This window comes from Ostrea edulis, chromosome 7 (assembly GCF_947568905.1).
Source record: "Ostrea edulis chromosome 7, xbOstEdul1.1, whole genome shotgun sequence".
NCBI lineage: Eukaryota > Metazoa > Mollusca > Bivalvia > Ostreida > Ostreidae > Ostrea > Ostrea edulis.
Genome location: NC_079170.1, coordinates 83925289 through 83944106, shown reverse-complemented (window position 1 = coordinate 83944106; position 18818 = coordinate 83925289). Strand labels below are relative to the sequence as shown.

General features: G+C 34.2%; 1 protein-coding gene across 1 annotated transcript in view; it reads left to right on the top strand.

The window, feature by feature from the left end:
- The window catches only part of LOC125654636 (exoskeleton protein RP43-like), a 38590-nt gene extending 21142 nt beyond the window's left edge, over window positions 1-17448 (top strand). Inside the window, exons 5-9 of the mRNA XM_048884627.2 lie at window positions 5374-5553; window positions 11577-11673; window positions 13521-13639; window positions 16624-16776; window positions 17191-17448. Of these exons, the coding sequence (XP_048740584.2) occupies window positions 5374-5553; window positions 11577-11673; window positions 13521-13639; window positions 16624-16776; window positions 17191-17345 (704 nt within the window). The 3' untranslated portion in view covers window positions 17346-17448. The remainder of the gene's footprint in view (window positions 1-5373; window positions 5554-11576; window positions 11674-13520; window positions 13640-16623; window positions 16777-17190) is intronic.
- Window positions 17449-18818: the final 1370 nt, after the last annotated feature.

Below are 18818 nucleotides of genomic sequence, written 5' to 3'. Positions count from 1 at the left end.
AATCAGTAAACTAAAAATATTTTTTAAATGTTAATAACTACATTACTGATAATAGATGAAAAGTGGTGGAGGGGCAAGATTGTTCACCCCATTTTGAAAAGTGGGGGTACGTGCCCCGGCTGCCTTTTTTCTCCTACGCCTTATTATAGGTTAGATATTATGGAAAATACCTTTGTACCTTGTCAGAACGGATCAAGAACATTATAATGTTGTATTAGACGCCTTTAAGAGAGAACCTGTGCTTCGTTAACATGTGATATAGTTCTCTATTGCAATGACACAATTTTGAGTTTAAAATTCTAATAAGAAATTTTGTACAATGGCTTTCAACTCGATTTTTAGATAAATTGACGATATCTCATATTTAACAATATTGACAGAAGTAAAACAATAGTACCTATCATATATTCTCATTTTATCACATCCCATTCCATTACATCTACCCTTCTGTGTTTAGAAAACCAGAAGTAATAAAAGAATTAATTACGGGAGGAATGTGTTTTGGTTTCAGCTGACAAAGCTTGTAACAACATTGTCTTGGTGTCTAAGACTCATAATTACAACTGTATTTTAAACGAACTTGACATTATTTCCACTTTCGGCAATCGTACTTATACCCCAACTACCCTTCAAAAATATTAAAATTTTCAAAACCATGCTTCAGTTTCAGACACATTTAATATCCCAGTCAATTTTTTGGGTGAATATGAGTTATCGGACCTATAATGAATCCGTAAACTTAACTAAAAACCCTTACAAAGAAAGACGCATTGGTGGATCGAGTAAATGTTCTGGGAAGCCCCTATCTTTACTCCTCATCAAAATGTCAATAACTTTAAAGGAGAAACTTCAATCGTATTGTGCCACTACATCTGCCAGAAGTGGTGTAAATCAAATGTGGATTCTAAACTTTTCTAAAGAGCTTTTAGCAAACTTGAAATTGCAATTTTTTCCTAAATCAATAACATCTAAACCTTCATAAGATTAGAACGACAAACACAATCATCAAACATAATACATAAAATAAAAACAGGAAATAATGAAACAGTTAATAAAACTGGTGATATAATGAATAAATTGTGTGAATTCTACGAAGCGTTATATGCAAGTAATAATAATAATGAAAATCTTATCGATGCGTACTTAAACGATGTGAAATGCATAGAGCTATCAAGTCAAGAGAGACAACTCTGCGATGGATCCCCAACGCTTACTGAATGTGAATGTGAACAAACTATTAAAGAAATGAAAAATAACAAGTCTCCTGGATCAGATGGTTTAAAATATTTTGGAATGAAATAAAAGATTATGATTACAATTCGCTTAAAGAAACTTTTGAAAACAACGAAGTTACTTTTACACAGAGATTATCAATAATATCATTGATCCACAAAAAGAGGCGAAAAAACTTACTTACGTAATCATAGGCCTATAAACTTGACTAATTGCGATTATAAGATACTCGCATTTATCTTCGCAAAAAGGTTACAACGAATCATTGATAAACTCATAAGTAAAGATCAAACGGCATACATCAAAGGTAAATTCATTGGCACAAATGCACGGCTTCTGTTAGATATATTTGAATATTGTGAATCTAATAATGAAGAAGGTATTCTTTTATTTTTAGACTTTCAAAAAGCGTTTGACTCTATAGATTGGAACTTTTTATTCAAGACTTTAGAGAAATTTAATTTTGGTCCTCAGTTTTTGAAATGGATTAAAATTCTATATGAAAATCTAATCTTTCGAATAAAAAATGATGGATGGATCTCTAAAACATGCTTAATGAAAAATGGAATCAGACAAGGATGTCCAGTTTCAGCAATAATTTTTCTTTTTAGTGTAGAAATAATGTCACTTACAATTAAATCCGCTGTAAATATAAAAAGTTTCGAAAACGACAATATGGGCAACGAAATAAAACGTCTACAACATGCAGATGATGCGTCATTGCCATTATTAGATATAAATTTTATGGAAAATGCGATAGACTTAATCAATAACCAGTCGGGCTTGAAGAATGCAATTAAACATGGAGAAAACAGAAGGGATTTTACTTGGACCCCTGAAAAGTAGATATGAAACTATATGTGATGTCAAAATTACAAATGACCCAGTCCGATGTCTTGGAATATATATAGGTCATGACATTGAAAAATGCTATGAGAAAAACTGGAATGATACGGTTAAGAAATTAGGGGGGGGGGATTAAATGTGGAAAAACAGAAAACTTATTCTCCTTGGAAAATGTACTATTATAAATACATTTAGCACTTACTCAATTATATTATAGCGTCACGATTCTAAATTACCCATCTGAAGAAACTTTGAAGAATATTCAAAAATTAATTTTTTATTTTCTATGGGGGAAACGCGATAGAATTAAAAGAAATACAGTGATTGGGAATATTGTTGATGGTGGAGTAGGCATTGTCGATGTGGAAAGTAAATTCAAATCGTTAAAAGCTATGTAGATAAAGCGCTTATCCAAAAATAATTCTACAATACAATCCTTTTTCGAATCATGTATAAGTAAAAAATCAATAGACTTAACCTATCTCTTGAAAACTAGCAATACAAATATATGTGATCTTAAAAATACGTTTGAAAAACTACCAACATTTTACTGTGAAGTTTTCTGTGCGTTTAATGAATGCAAACTTAAAGAAGACATATATGCATCAGCAGACAAGGCTCTACCACAACCTATCTGGCTAAATGAAAATTTCCAAACAAAAAAAACATTCTTTATTTCACACTCATTGGACAAAAAGGTGGGATTCTGTACGTAAAGGATCTATTTGACCAAGAGGGAAATTTTCATGACATAGAATATTTATCTGATGTAATACAAAACAAATCTAACTGGCTTTGTGAGTATAATCTACTTAAACGAACTTTAAAACAAGTAGAAGAGAAGCTAGACACACACAAAAAACAAGTTTATCAATATAACGAATAATGACAAATTCTTATTAAGCAACAATGAAAAAGTATCTTTAGATCAACTTAGTTGTAAAATGTTATATAAAATTTTCATTTCTAAAACAATCATTAAACCCTATTTTGAGAAAACTTTGACAAAACTTTTTAATGACTTCAAAGAACACAGAAAATCAATATATACATCAAAATGCAAAGACAAACAACTAGCTGAATTCAAATTCAAACTTCTACATAATTCATTGAACAATAATAAATCTGTGAGCATCTGGAATAAAAACGTGTCAAATTTATGCAATCACTGTAAAATGACGGAAAATAAAAAACACTTAATATTTGATTGTAAAAATGTTAAACAAATATGGAAAGTCGCGCGAAATATATGCCATTTAAACATTCAGTGGAAACATGTTGTTATTGGGGTTTTTTTTGTTGTCGAAAACCGAAACGCAGAGCTTCTCAATCTTTTGTTATCTAATATTGCTTTCCTCATATACAAAATAAAAATGAAATTAAGATTTGAACAGAGATCAGAAACAGATATGGAGATTAAAATGTACGTAAAAAACAATCTTTTATATTACTCTGAAATTTATAAGAAATTAGAAATTAAATTAAATGTGAAACTGTTTTATGAATTGTCAATATGCTTATAAATAGTTTTCTTTCACCTACAAGGAGGATACCTGTCCTCCTGTAGTACAGCCATGGGGGTTGTGAATGAACTGTATTCTACATGAGGCGTTACCCCTTAATGGCAGTATTCAGAAATATATGTGTATATCTATTTTCCATTCTGTATACATGTATGTGTTTTGCATATCGATATCATAATGTATATGTCCATCAATATATAACTTTTTCTTTGAACAAAAAAACCCCACACACACAACAAAAAACTTGAAAACTGATAATCTATAATATGCATAACAATTCGAATTTTCTTATGAATATATGTATCAAATGATATGTCAGAACAATCATTTTGCTATTACTGTACGTACATGTATATTCTTTCATATTGTTGTGTGATAATAAAATATTATCAAATTGAAAAAAAAAACCAACAAACAAATAACATCAAAACCTATCTCTTTTCAACACTATACACGACTATTCATCACGATGAATTAAAGACTAGACTTTTGGACATCATAAACAGTTATTTCGTCAACAAAAATGGAAAACAGAAATGTTCATACATAGTTATCAGTGATCCAAAACAAAACTTTAAGTAACACCACTCTGATTCCACATACAAGTATTCTGAACTTGGAATAACAATATGCTAGAGTTCCTCATTGGCAATATCGTCGTAGTCTTGGGTGATCATCAATCTGTTGCAATTACTTCGGGCACAGTATGTTGGAATTCCCATGGGCACGTATTGTGCTCCTTTAGCTGACCTGTTTTATATTCTTCTGAAGAAGAATTTATTCAAAAACTTCTACGTGAGAAGAAAATATATTGTGTCCTTCAATTCGACATTTGGATGTATCGACGACATTTTGTTTATCAATAATAGTCATTTTCATTCATATGTCGATTCAATACTAGTATATTCCGATGAACTTCAAATAAAATACACCACGTTATCGTCTGCTTCTGATTCATACTTAAATGTAAAACTTATACGGTGCCAATTTTGATGCACCAGATGCGCATTTCCACAAATAATGTCTTTTCAGCAATGCTCAAGCCGAACTTTTGGAAATTCGAAATGACAAAAAACTTGTAAGAGCTAAAAGGAAAACTAAAGTACCAATCATTGTAGCCAAAGTCGTCCAAGGATCAGAGCTGTTCATGAGGGAGATATCATCCTTAATTTTGAAATGAAGTTCAAATAAAATAAATATTTTATTGAAAATAGATATTAACGGCAAACTCAAATCTATGAAAAACGGGGTAATTTTAGTTTTTCCATCGTCAAATTCCCATATCTATGTAGCTATATTCCATTATCACCTGCATATTGTGTTTATATCTCTCAACTGATTCGATGCGAAAGAGCTTGTACTGCGTATGATCAGTTTTTAAATCGAGGCAAGCCATTGACAAACACGTTGATGATGCAGGGGTTTCAACAGTCGCGTTAAGTCAGCGTTTTGTAAATGCTATATATGGTCGTTATAAGAATTTAGTTTACCAATACAACCTATAACTGGGTCATATGCTGTCTGACGTGTTGTATACCGGTTGTTGGGCCGTTGTTGGCAAAAAGATTTTGACTATGGATAACTCCGTTTACCTGACCAATATATAGGGCGCATGGTTGACAAGGGATGCTGACTCCTCCTAGGCACCTTATTCCATATCTGGTATATCCAAGAATCCGTGTTTTCCCATTTTTCTATTTTGTATTGCTTATAGGAGTTATGCGATTGCCAACTGTTAGTTATTGTCACCTTTCGTTGACGAATGTTTCAGGTACAACCAGCTCATCGTCGTCTTTTGGCGGGAGTGTATGCTGTTCCGGTTCCTGCGGTGCCACAAAGCCGAAAGAAACGACCACAGGAAACAGTTTATTTGTACAGTTCATCACAGATTCGACAACAAACGCTGATGAATTGGGATTCACGGTCGCAGTGATAGCTGGAACGGAGTATCGTAAGAAAATGTTACAATCAGTAAATTATTATATTAAGACAATATTACACACAGTAAATAATTACACTCAGTGAATTATATTTGAAAGACTCTGTTACACATAATAAACAATTGAAATCAGCCGATGTTATACACAGTAAATAATCATATAGAATAATGTTATAATCAGTAAACAATCATATTAAGGCGCTGTTACTTTTATTAGATAATCATATAAGATTTTAGTACTCTCAGTAAATAATTATATTAAAGATGTATGGTCCGAATTACAATACTTTTTTCCATCTCGTAAAAACGCTATTAAATCATCGCATGCATATTACACAAAGTTAATACATGTAATCATGTTAAGACTTTTTTACCCAGAGTAAATGATCATATTAAGATTTTTTTTTTTTACACATAGAAAAAATAGCAACATTTAGATAATGTTAAACTCAGTAAATAATCGTATCATATTGCTTATAGGAGTTATAAGATTGATCACTGTTCGTTATCTTCATCTTTCATCAAGATATTGGACAAACATACTGTTTTTATTGAAATACTTATATTTATATTAATGTTTTTCTTTTCTTCCCCCTCCCTGAGTGCATTCATGACATTGCAGACTTGCATATTCAGTATCTAGGAAACTTGATAATAAAACATAACATACCTAATTTAGGTTACTTTTAAGTAGCAGTATCCACAAGGTCGTGTCAAGTCTATTATGAGTAAATGCTGCGGCAGGCGAATAAATCAACACATAACCGGATTTGACTTTGGACTACCCCTGATCATCTCAGCTTTTACATTCAATCTATTTTGTTAAATCAAATGCTTCGTAAGAAATGCAATTATTTATTTATGTTTATTTTTCCACGATGAGAGATAATTAGAAAGCTGAATAAGAGAGAGCTTTGTTTTTAGTCAGCGAGCAGTACAGAATATGGGAAAACAAAAAACCTATCATTGGGTCAAATGCAGTATGACATGTTTCATATCGATTGTTAGACCGTTCTTGTCACACTGATTTCGAATACGGATAACTCCGTTTATCCGATTAAGATATAGGGTTCATGTCGGGTGTAACCGGTCGACAGGAGTGCTTATTTCTCCTAGGTACCTGATCCCACCTCTGGTGTGTCCAGGGGTCCGTGTTTGCCCAACTATCTATTTTGTATTGCTTATAGGAGTTATTCGATAGATCACTGTTTGTTATGTTCATCCTTCTTTCACGCTTTCCATAACTTTGAGCTGACATTTATGCATAGTTTCAAATACAAGTATATATTAGATATAAAACAAACGTTTATAAGACATAAACACAGAAATGTCAGACGTCAATGTATGAAAACGGAAATCACAGATACGTTAATAAATACATTTAGTTGGGACAAACATAATATCACTTTGAACTGTACAATTAACAGAATCTCTACACTACATAAAACACAGTTTGTACTCTACATAAAACACAGTCTGTACACTACATAAAACATACTTTGTACATTATATTAAACACAATTTGTACATTATATAAAACAAAGGTTGTACACCACATCAAACAAGGTTTGTACCCTACATCACGCATAGTTTATACACTACATTAAACAGTTTGTATACTTCATGAAAGACAGTTTGAACACTATATAAAACTTAGTTCATACACTACAACAAACATAGTCTGTGCACTACATAAAACACAGCTTTTACACTGCATAAAAAACAGTGTGTACTCTACATCAAACACAACATAGGTTGTACACTTCATAAACACAATTTGTACACTACGTAAAACACAGTTTATACACTACATAAAATATAGTTTGGATACTGCATCAAACACAATTTGTAGTCTTCATCAAACACGGTTTGTACAGTACACTATATCAAATACAGTTTGTATGCTACAAAAACACAATTTGTACACTACATAAAACATAGAGTATTTACTACATAAAACACAGTTTATACATTTTACAAACCACAGTTTATACACTTTACAAACCACAGTTTATACACTTTACAAACCACAGTTTATACACTTTACAAACCACAGTTTATACACTCTACAAACTACAATTTATGCACTTTACAAACCACAGTTTATACACTTTACAAACCACAGTTTATACACTTTACAAACCACAGTTTATACACTTTACAAACTACAAGTTTTACACAAAATACAACACCAATTGCACACTACATACAACATAGCTTGTACACTGGATATAACATAGTTCATACACTACAAAAACAGCGTTTGTACACTACATAAAACACAGTATATACTCTACTTAAAACAGCGTTTGTACACTACATAAAACACAGTATATACTCTACTTAAAACAGCGTTTGTACACTACATAAAACACAGTATATACTCTACTTAAAACAGCGTTTGTACACTACATAAAACACAGTATATACTCTACTTAAAACAGCGTTTGTACACTACATAAAACACAGTATATAATTTACTTAAAACAGCGTTTGTACACTACATAAAACACAGTATATAATTTACTTAAAACAGCGTTTGTACACTACATAAAACACAGTTTGTACTCTACATAAAACACTACATTAAGCATAGTTGCTATACGACATGAAACATAGTTGTATATGGCGTCAAACATAGTTTATACACTACATAAAACTTAGTTTGTACAATACATTGAACACAGTTTGTACACTACCTAAAACATAGTTTGTATACTACATAAACATAAGTTGTACAATACACAAAGCACAATTTGTACTCTTCATTGAGTGTATACGCTACATAAAACAGATTGTTTACTTCATACTCCATACACCACTGTTTGTACACGAATTACCTAGTATTGGCTATTTAGGTGAATACTATGCTTTCATGTTGGTGCTTTGTAAAGCTTTGTAAAGCAGTAGTGCCTGGGGAACAGTGAGGGTACTATTTAGCTTTCCAAAAGCAACACATAGTACTCATCGAAACAGTCATTAATTGAAATAGTGCATTACATGATAAGTCCAGGTACTATCATTTCTATAGGATAAATTCTGTATCCATTAATATGGTTTCTTTCTGCAATTTATGTACAATTGATTCTCATGGCCAAATTATGCCATTTTATTTGTCATTCATTTAATACTCAATGGTACACAAAATAAATATAGATTTTTGTATATTGATTTATTTCTAACATTTATAATTAATACCATAACTGTAACAATACGTATTAAATAACCATTATTGCTGTCTCATAAACATGGACATGATGAATACCAGTAGTTTATTTGTTGTTGATATTATGAACTGAGTTACTGAGTTACTAATTTTGACATTTGGTGTACATATGCTATTTGAATCGGTACAACTAATATTGATACCATTCATATAAGAAGTAGATGTATTTTGATTACATGTACATACTTGATTTTGATTAAAGAAATTTACATTTATTAAAATTCTTAATGCCAATGTTGTTTCTAACGTTATTTGATTTTCCTTAAACGAACAGTGATCAATCTCATAACTCAGTAAAAGAACGCAGCTCGGTTAACGCACCACATGATGTCACGATGAAAAATTACGTCACAACGTACAGGTTCTTATAGTTGTATCGGGGGACATTTTGCCAGATAACTCACTCTATAAAGCAAACATTCATAGTCCCCGCACTCGGCATAATAGATACCAGGCACTATCAATTATAGAATAGACGATGTTATCCAATGAAATTCCTAGGATTTATCATTTAATGCACTAAATGAAACAGTTTGTTCACTACATCAAATATAGTTTGCTCACCACATAAACCATATCTTGTAGACTACGTCAAAAACGGTTTGCATTCTACATGAAGCACAGTTTGTACAAATCCTGACAGAAAAATTGTACCCTATATAAAACATAGTTAGTAAACTCTACCAAACAGTTTGTACACTACATCAAACAGTTTGTACACTAATAAAACACAGTTTGTACACTGCATAAAACACGGTTTATATACTCCAACACAGTTTGTACACTACATCAAACAGTTTGTACACTAATAAAACACAGTTTGTACACTGCATAAAACACGGTTTATATACTCCAACACAGTTTGTACACAACATCAAACAGTTTGTACACTAATAGAACACAGTTTGTACACTGCATGAAACACGGTTTATATACTCCAGCACAGTTTGTACACTAATAAAACACGGTTTATATACTCCAACACAGTTTGTACACTAATAAAACACGGCTTATATACTTCAACACAGTTGTACACTGCATAAAACACAGTTTATATACTCCAACACAGTCTGTGCACTATATAAAACATAAAGCAGACTCCTCAGAAGCGGTTGATGATGCATATCATTAATTTGAATGAGAAAAAGCATATAAAACACAGATTACACAACAAAATCAAATCTGAAAACCACAAATAACAGTAAACACGAACATATTTCCCAGTCTGATGTTGTATATTATTTTTAAAACGGATTTGAATTTAAAGAAAGTGAAGATTGCAATCTCATGAATCACATGAAAATTAAAAGAAGGCAAACACGGACCCTGGGCATACATGTACCAGAGGTGGGATCAGTTATCTACTTTTGTAGGTGGAGTAAGTATCCCAGGTTGACGGTCACATCCACTGTTAACCCTCTATATAACGTGTATAGGTGAACAAGTGAAGATTACGAAGAATGATCTCAGAAATCCTATAAAGAAGACCAAATTAGCAGAAGGGTAAACACAGACGCCTTGACATACCAGAGCTGGGATCAAGAAGAGTAATCATCCAATGGAATATGTATAACAACAAACTAACTTTCGATCCCATGGATATTAGAGTTAGAATAGGTCCTCAGTACCCCTAGCTTTTCGTTAGAGGTGATTAAATGGGGCAGTCCTTCGGAGGAGACCACATAATCACAGCAGGTGTGGCACGATAAAGATCCCTCCCTGCTCAAAGGCAATAAGCGCCAGGCATAGGTTTATTTTTGCAGCCCTTCACCGGCAATGGTAACGTCTCCATATGAGTGAAACATTCTCGAGCGAGACGTGAAACAATATACAACAAACCAACGCACGTTCGGAATTTGTAAAACATATAGTTGTTTTGAAATTCCTCTATATTCAAAGCAGTTCTTTTACGCTGAGCATCAATAGAACTTAATGCATTTTTTTTCTCTATTTTTCGTCCCTGCAAAAAAAATATTAAGAATAATGGAAAGAAAAAAGTTATACTAAATTGGCAATGAAGTCCAGTTCAAGAGGTAAAAGTCATACATGTATGTAATTTTGTAGAGTGCTCATTAATACAAAATTGACAGTCTATTCATGATAAAACAAACTAATCTGCTTGACTCGATTTTGAAAACTGATCATACACAGAAGAAGCTCTTGCGTATCGAATCAGTTGAGAGTTGTAAACACCATATGCATGTTATATGCGTATGATAAAATTTTAAACCGATGCAGTCTACTATCAAATAAGTTGGGTGTTGCAAGGGATTCAACAGTCTCGTTTAAAGTCAGCATTTTGCAAATTCCATGGTCGTTTTTGCAGTATATTTGCAAATATAATCTTCGCATTGAATGATATCTGATGTTTCATACCAATAATTAATTGTTCTTCACATAGTGATTTTGGCTATGAATTACTCCGCATACATGATCAATTGATATAGTCAATACAACCTGTCATGGATTGAATGATGTCTGAGGCGTGTCATACAGATTGTAAGGTTGTTATTTACACAGTATTTTGACTATGGATTACTCCGTTTATCTGATCAAGATATAGGAATTCATAGAGGGTGTGAGCAGTCAACAAAAACTACTTTCTCCTAGGCACCTGATCCCACTTCTGATATGTCTAGGTGTCTGTGCTGGCCTTATTCTTACTTGTATCGTTATATGATGTATTATATTGATCACTGTTCGTAATCTTCACTTTTTCATTGACATGATTGTTTGTCGTTTATCTTGCTCTTCTTTCTTTCTACACATTTGTTCATGTACACATGTATGTAATAATTGTAATTCTCAGCGCATTGTAAAATGTCCGGGGAAAGCGTGACGATCTCGTTGACAGTTTTACCTGAAATCCCTGTGACATCACCACTATTTCCAGCACCGTATGATCTGTGAGTAGAAATCTTACTGCATAAATCGATGTTAATTTACTGTGTTGATGATCTATGATATCAATATGAGATAGCTATCATGTGTCACTTATTTCAATTTTCAACTGTTCCAAATGCCCATATTACGAAATACAGTATGCGATGATATATCTGGCGTAAATGCATGCATAAACGAACAATCTATGTCGGGTATATGCTGTGCACTACTTGGGTTTCATTTGGTATTTTGGGGGGAGATGAGAGAATGTAGCATTGTATAAAAATCAAATGACAACAGTTATTTTACCCGCAAAACGTAAGTTGAGAATTCTACATGGAACAGGAAACACAGGTAGTCACGTGATTCTTATATCGGCGGGAAAATCCTAATTTTGTTTTGCTGGGGTTCATATGATCACTGAACATACATGGATAGTGCTTATATTTGCTCACAGGGAAAGTAATGTAATGTAATGTAACAGAATGTAACAAAGGAAAATTAATTGAATGTAATGTAATGTAGCGGAATGCAATGAAATGGAAAGTAATGGAATGTAATAAATTGGGATGTACTGAAATGAAGTGTAATAAAATTGTATGGAATGGAATGAGATATGATGGAATGGAATGAGATATGATGGAATGGAATGAGATATGATGGAATGAAATGAAATATGATGGAATGGAATGAGATATGATGGAATGGAATGAGATATGATGGAATGGAATGAGATATGATGGAATGGAATGATGTATGATGGAATGGAATGAGACAATCCAAATTCTTCCGACACCAATGGATCTAAGAAACTGCATTAACATATAATACCGTCAGTCAAAGTTTGCAATATCAAGATCTTTGTTGTTGGCAAAATAGTGAAGGATGTAAAAAAAAAATCCTGAGCTATGATTACACATTGAGTATGAATGAAATTAATTGACACATTGATCATTGGTAGTTATTTAGATTATAGATGAAAGAAGGATACGAAGCAGACTTCCAGTATACATTCTTTGAGGACAATTTGTGCATATTTTTTCATATACTTTGTTATTTGGTTTAGTTCCTCATTGCTTAGCGCACATATTTAATTTTTTTTATCAATCATTGTATCAATGCATATATCTATCTATATATCTATCTATAAACAAAACAATTGAAATCCCTGTAACGTCAACTTGCTTGTCAGTAACCTGCCTCGATTTAAAAATGATTATACGCAGAAGAATGTCTTGCGTATCGAATCAATTGAGAGATATAAACACCAAATGCAGGTGATAATGGAATATTGCAACATAAACATGGGAAGCTGACGATGCAGAAGCTGATGTCATCCTGTTTATCATAAGGTTGAGTTGTTGGAGTTGACTGAGATATATCGAATGTAGATAGTAATTAAAATAGTTAATGTCAATAGATAAAACGTCGTCAATATATCTATATGTCGAGTCGAAGGCGATAGTGAAAGATGTTTTCTTCTTATGTAGAAAATTTTGCTTCTTGAAAATATAAAAGCAGATAAGCTAAAAGGGGAGCAGTAGGTAAAAGGGAGGAAAAGGTATCAAATGATTGATTTTTTTTCTTTTCTTGAAATTCCATCGTTATCATGATTATTTAGCCAGTGGCACATTTTCACACCTCCTGCAAGGTGCCCGTGGCCACAACAAAGCTCCTAGAAGCTATGTGTATTCGCAAATAACACACACCGTGGAACACGGAGGACACGATGCATCTCCGTGGATTTTCCACCGTCATCTTTGCACGGTGGGGTGTATAAAACTCAAATAATTTTTGATTGGCATGTGAGGTACGCTTATGTATTATTTTTGCGGATGTCTGTGGTGTCCTGATTTGTTTTTTTTTTTAGTAACTATGACTGCACTATCACAATACATTACCCTCCTGGAAAAGTTCGGCTTGATTTTCTGTACGCAGAACTGGAATCATTTGGAGGAAGTTGTATGGATTATATAGAAATACATGACGGTAAATACATGTTTGTAAACATGACGCTACACAGGTAAGGTGGCGCCACCATATGTAATTAATGTTTTAATGCAAGGTGAAGATAACGAACAGTGATCAATCTAATAACTCCTACAAGCAATACAAAATAGATAGTTGGGCAAACACGGACCCCTGGACAAACTAGAGGTGGGAGCAGGTGCCTAGGAGGAGTAAGCATCCCCTGTTGACCGGTCACACCCGCCGTGAGCCCTATATCCTGATCAGGTAAACGGAGTCATCTACATTCTGCTCCCTGGATACTTTCATCATGTTTGTAGTGCTATGAAACTGTTTCCTGTAAAAAAAAAAAAAAAAAAAAAAAAAAAAAAAAAAAAAAAAAAAAAAAAACAACGTCTATTCCTTCCCATCATTTATGTTCAGATGTAGGAAATTATTGACTACAATAGAAAAAATAATAATATAATTCTAATAATATATGATGATATAACTTTCTATTTCTACCCTCGACTTTTTTCTCTTTCAAAGCAAACAATTAGAAACAATGCATCCCGTTTGCAATTGAAAAGGCCGTTAAAACTAAACAAAATTAACCAATAAATTCAAAATGGTAAAAAAGTAACCGTAAGTATACCGTATATATTCTTATTTGAAGAAACTCATGAACTCGTTCATCTATTTAGTCGTATTACTGTTTTTCTATTTGATGATTGGATAAAAACTAACAATAATAATCACACCATTGATTTTTAACAAACTAGGCGTTTGAATTACAAATTACACGTCAGTCATGTATATTTGGCATTCAAAATTAAAACACGAATAACTCTTGAAGCAACCATTTAACAAAGCAATATGGCGGCGCCCATATGGATCACAAAATTTTCAGTGAACGTATGTAGAGATTATCTCTATTCATTTGCTGATTTTCTCATTTTTTCTTTTATATACCTTTAGAGCCTTGCTTCGTGGATGGGCCTTCGGCCCGTCCGAGCTTCGCTCGGTATTAACACCACTTCCTATGATATCAGGAATATTCCTTGTCAGGCGATACACAGCTCTGCTACCCGCTGACAATTTGAATGTACACGGATCTGACCGTACTAACTATTGACATTTACACGTCGTCAGTTTTCATATTTACCTTAGCAACAGCAAGTCACACACTATGTCTTCCCGAAACTCTTAATTCACAAAATACTTTTAAGTGGAAGGTCGTGAATTCGAGCCCCGTTTGTGCTATGGCTGCGTCAAACCTAATACATAAAAATAGGCACGTAGTGAATGTTCCTTGCCAAACGCTTGACATTCAGAAGTGAGAATCACGGGTCTTTCAGATATGACCTTAACACCGAATGTCCCGTGTCGCTACAGGTGTTGGCACGTGTTTCCATTATACAGTGTATGCTTACATATTAGGATTGACACCGTCATGATATGAACGGGGCAAGAGCTCACAACTTCCCGGCACAACGCAGTAGCTCTATCCCTGGGCTACGGCGACCTGTGGGGTATTTATGAACATTGTATGAGGTCGATATGAACACCTTATGATATACTTGTGAATCCTATGCGAAGTTTATATGAACAACATATGAGGTACATATGAATAGATAAACACACTAGTGAATACATCTAAAACTATTTTTACCTGAATAAAATGTTATGTTTGTTTATTAATTCACATCCTATTAAAATACCATTCGAGTGGTCATCTGCTTAATGCAGTTGCACTCAAGCTGGTTGCAGTGAGGGTTCTTTAACATGATACCTCTACCGTGATACGGGCCACCGTTATAAGGAGGGATACTAAATCGTCATAATGGCTGACTTCCTTTTGGAAACTGGAATGAAAATATAAATATCAACAATTTAAATCCAACGTCTAGCTCGGTAGTTAAGTAGCTTTACGCCTCGAATGCTGAACTGTAGATCGCGGGTTCAAGTCCAGCAGGTGTTTTTGAAAAAAATTCTAATTACTTTCTACTAAAACTGCATTCTTAACTAAATAAGGTAAATTCGAAACTTTTCATTTTCAAATTACCATTGTACATATCCACTTGCTACCGATATCAGAGTTTGCTGTGTGTTATTCTTCCATAAAGTCATATCCAAAAGATTCATGTCTTTCACATACATGTACCCCAAATACATAGCTATACCTATCTTTTTGCTGTAATGATGAGGTAAAGCGTTTGCTCATATCAAATTATGTCAGAATCTCGGAAATTATGTCAAATGGCTGATTGGAAGGGTATAAAAAGCACTTATCAGTTTAATTTAGACGTTTGATCTGGTGCTATACGATACGATGATTAAGGGCAGGACTACACCATGATATGATCGCAGCTGTAACTATTGATTATCTTACTATATTATCATTATTACTTCTAATTCCAAATTTTTATATTTAGTTGCATGCTTATCCATTGCATTTTTCATGCAGTCACAATCCACATAATTTTCAAAAATGATGTTTTATCATAGACAGTAGAGGGTGTCTGATTGATTGATTGATTCTTGCTTAACGTCTCTCTCGATAATTTTTCACTCAGATGGACACGTCACCAAGACCGGTGAAGGGCTTAAAATTTAGGCCTTTGCTCGGCACTTACGGCCATTCAGCAGTGATGGTTCTTTAGCGTGCCACTCCTACTGTGACACGAAGCATCCATTTTAAAGGTCATCTCCGAGGACCCGTAACATCCACACCTGGTGCCGAGCGTTTGGAGAAGGAACTGTCACTACCTGTTTTAACGACTATGGTCTGTTGCGGGCGGGATTCGAACGCTCTAACCTCTAGGCCACCGCGGCAGTTTAGAGGGTATCTGAAACTCTAGCATACTTGAATGATTGATGAATAATGTTATATCTCAAATAGACAGATACCTCTCCATATGAGTGAAAAATTCTCGAGAAGGATGTTAAACAAGATACAATCAAAAAATCAAATGGACAGATCGATAGATTGTGACGTTAAATTCTGATTATCGTGATATTGACAGGTGATTCTATTTCCTCACCATCTCTGGCCAGAACTTGTGATGCCGTACCCCCCGTTTTATCTTTCACCTCCACCGGTTCCTATCTGACTATAAAGTTCTCCAGCGATAATCAAGAGGTGAAGACAGGGTTTTATGCGAATGCCATAGCTGTGGGTAAGATTTTTAAAATCTCATGACCTAAACCCAGAATGCGCATGCTTCGATACATCTCAACGTATGTACAATGTACATGAACTTGAAAAAGGTGAAGATAATGAACAATATACCTTGTACACAATGATACTAAACGTCATTACCAACTTTGGGGTATCTGGCAAACAACTGTTGCAACTTTTAATAATTTCATATTTCGCATTTTAGCTACGTTTCTGTCAAACTTTTTGTTACGGGCAATTTTTGTGAGTGCATATTTTATTGGACTCTAAGCTTCTAATCCATATTTAAAGTTTCGAAGGTATGGGAGAAAATGATAGATAAAATATTTCTCAATCAGAACATCTTGCCGAGTTTTATCACATTATGGTCGGCTATTAGATACATGAGAGAAATTTGATCGACCTTTTTCAGACTTACCAGAAGTAGCGACAACAACACCGAAAACAAAACGGCCGTGTATCTGCAGACCTCCGTTCCTTAAAAACACACAGAAGAGTCCCTTCCATGTAGTTCCAGGTATGAGAGGACGGCTAGCAAGAGGTCGCAAAACTCGTGAGACTACCTAGATACCACGTGACGCCACACAAGATGTGAGGGACAATCACAAGAAACCTCATAACACATGAATCATGTCTGTCAGGAAAATAAAAGTTATCTTACTGATATAAATGAGTTCGTAGACTACATAAACAATGAAAGTTGAAGATAAGGAACAGTGATCAATCTCAGAACTCCAATAAGCAATACAAAATAGATAATTGGGCAAACACAGACCCCTGGACACACCAGAGGTTATTCTCTTTAGAGAAGTCGAGAGGCATAGCCATCGACTGCTCTTCGCAAGCATTCATATTTTGATTCTGGAAAACATGTAAATGCCTGAGTCGGTGACGGTTTATGCTTCGACCGACGTTTCGACTCAGATATCGATGTGCCTGGGTTAACGCAATAGACAACTTGTTTTCAAACATTTAACAGTAATGCGCAAATCTGTCGCAAGGAAATCAAACATAACTTGCTTTTAATGCATTTTCAACATGTCCCCTGTCCCGGGTTTACGTTAACTGGTCTTGGGAGCTGTCACAATAGGGGACTATTTAAGAGAAAAGCGGGCTGATGTAATCAGAGTTGTGATTTAAACCTGGGACATGGGCATGTTGAAAATAGATTAAAAGCAAGTAAGTTTTGATTTCCTTCTGACGATTTTGTGCATTCCTGTTAAATGTTTGAAAACAACTTATTGGACACTTTTAACTACAAGTGTACTTTCTACTATATAAAAGCCTAAAAAGACAAAGGATTGCGTAACAGAAATGTTTTAATGCCTGTGTTATACAAAACAGACTTCATAATATATGAATGGACACACATACACACGCACTCACATACATACACACATGTACACATACATACACATGTATACACACCGTCACTCAAATACACACAGACAACATGCTCATGAACGAACAACGCATACACACATGAACACATACATTCACATGTATACACACCGTCACTCAAATACACACAGACAACATGCTCATGAACGAACAACGCATACACACATGAACACATACATTCACATGTATACACACCGTCACTCAAATACACACAGACAACATGCTCATGAACGAACAACGCATACACACATGAACACATACATTCACATGTATACACACCGTCACTCAAATACACACAGACAACATGCTCATGAACGAACAACGCATACACACATGAACACATACATTCACATGTATACACACCGTCACTCAAATACACACAGACAACATGCTCATGAACGAACAACGCATACACACATGAACACATACATTCACATGTATACACACCGTCACTCAAATACACACAGACAACATGCTCATGAACGAACAACGCATACACACATGAACACATAGATAAACACATTTGTTTTGCAAAACTTGACCAAAGTTGGGGTTTGGGAAATAGGGACTCGGATGGTGACCATTTGCTCTCGGGTATGACCTAAAACGTGTCAACTCTCAAGGTATATATCATTGCCT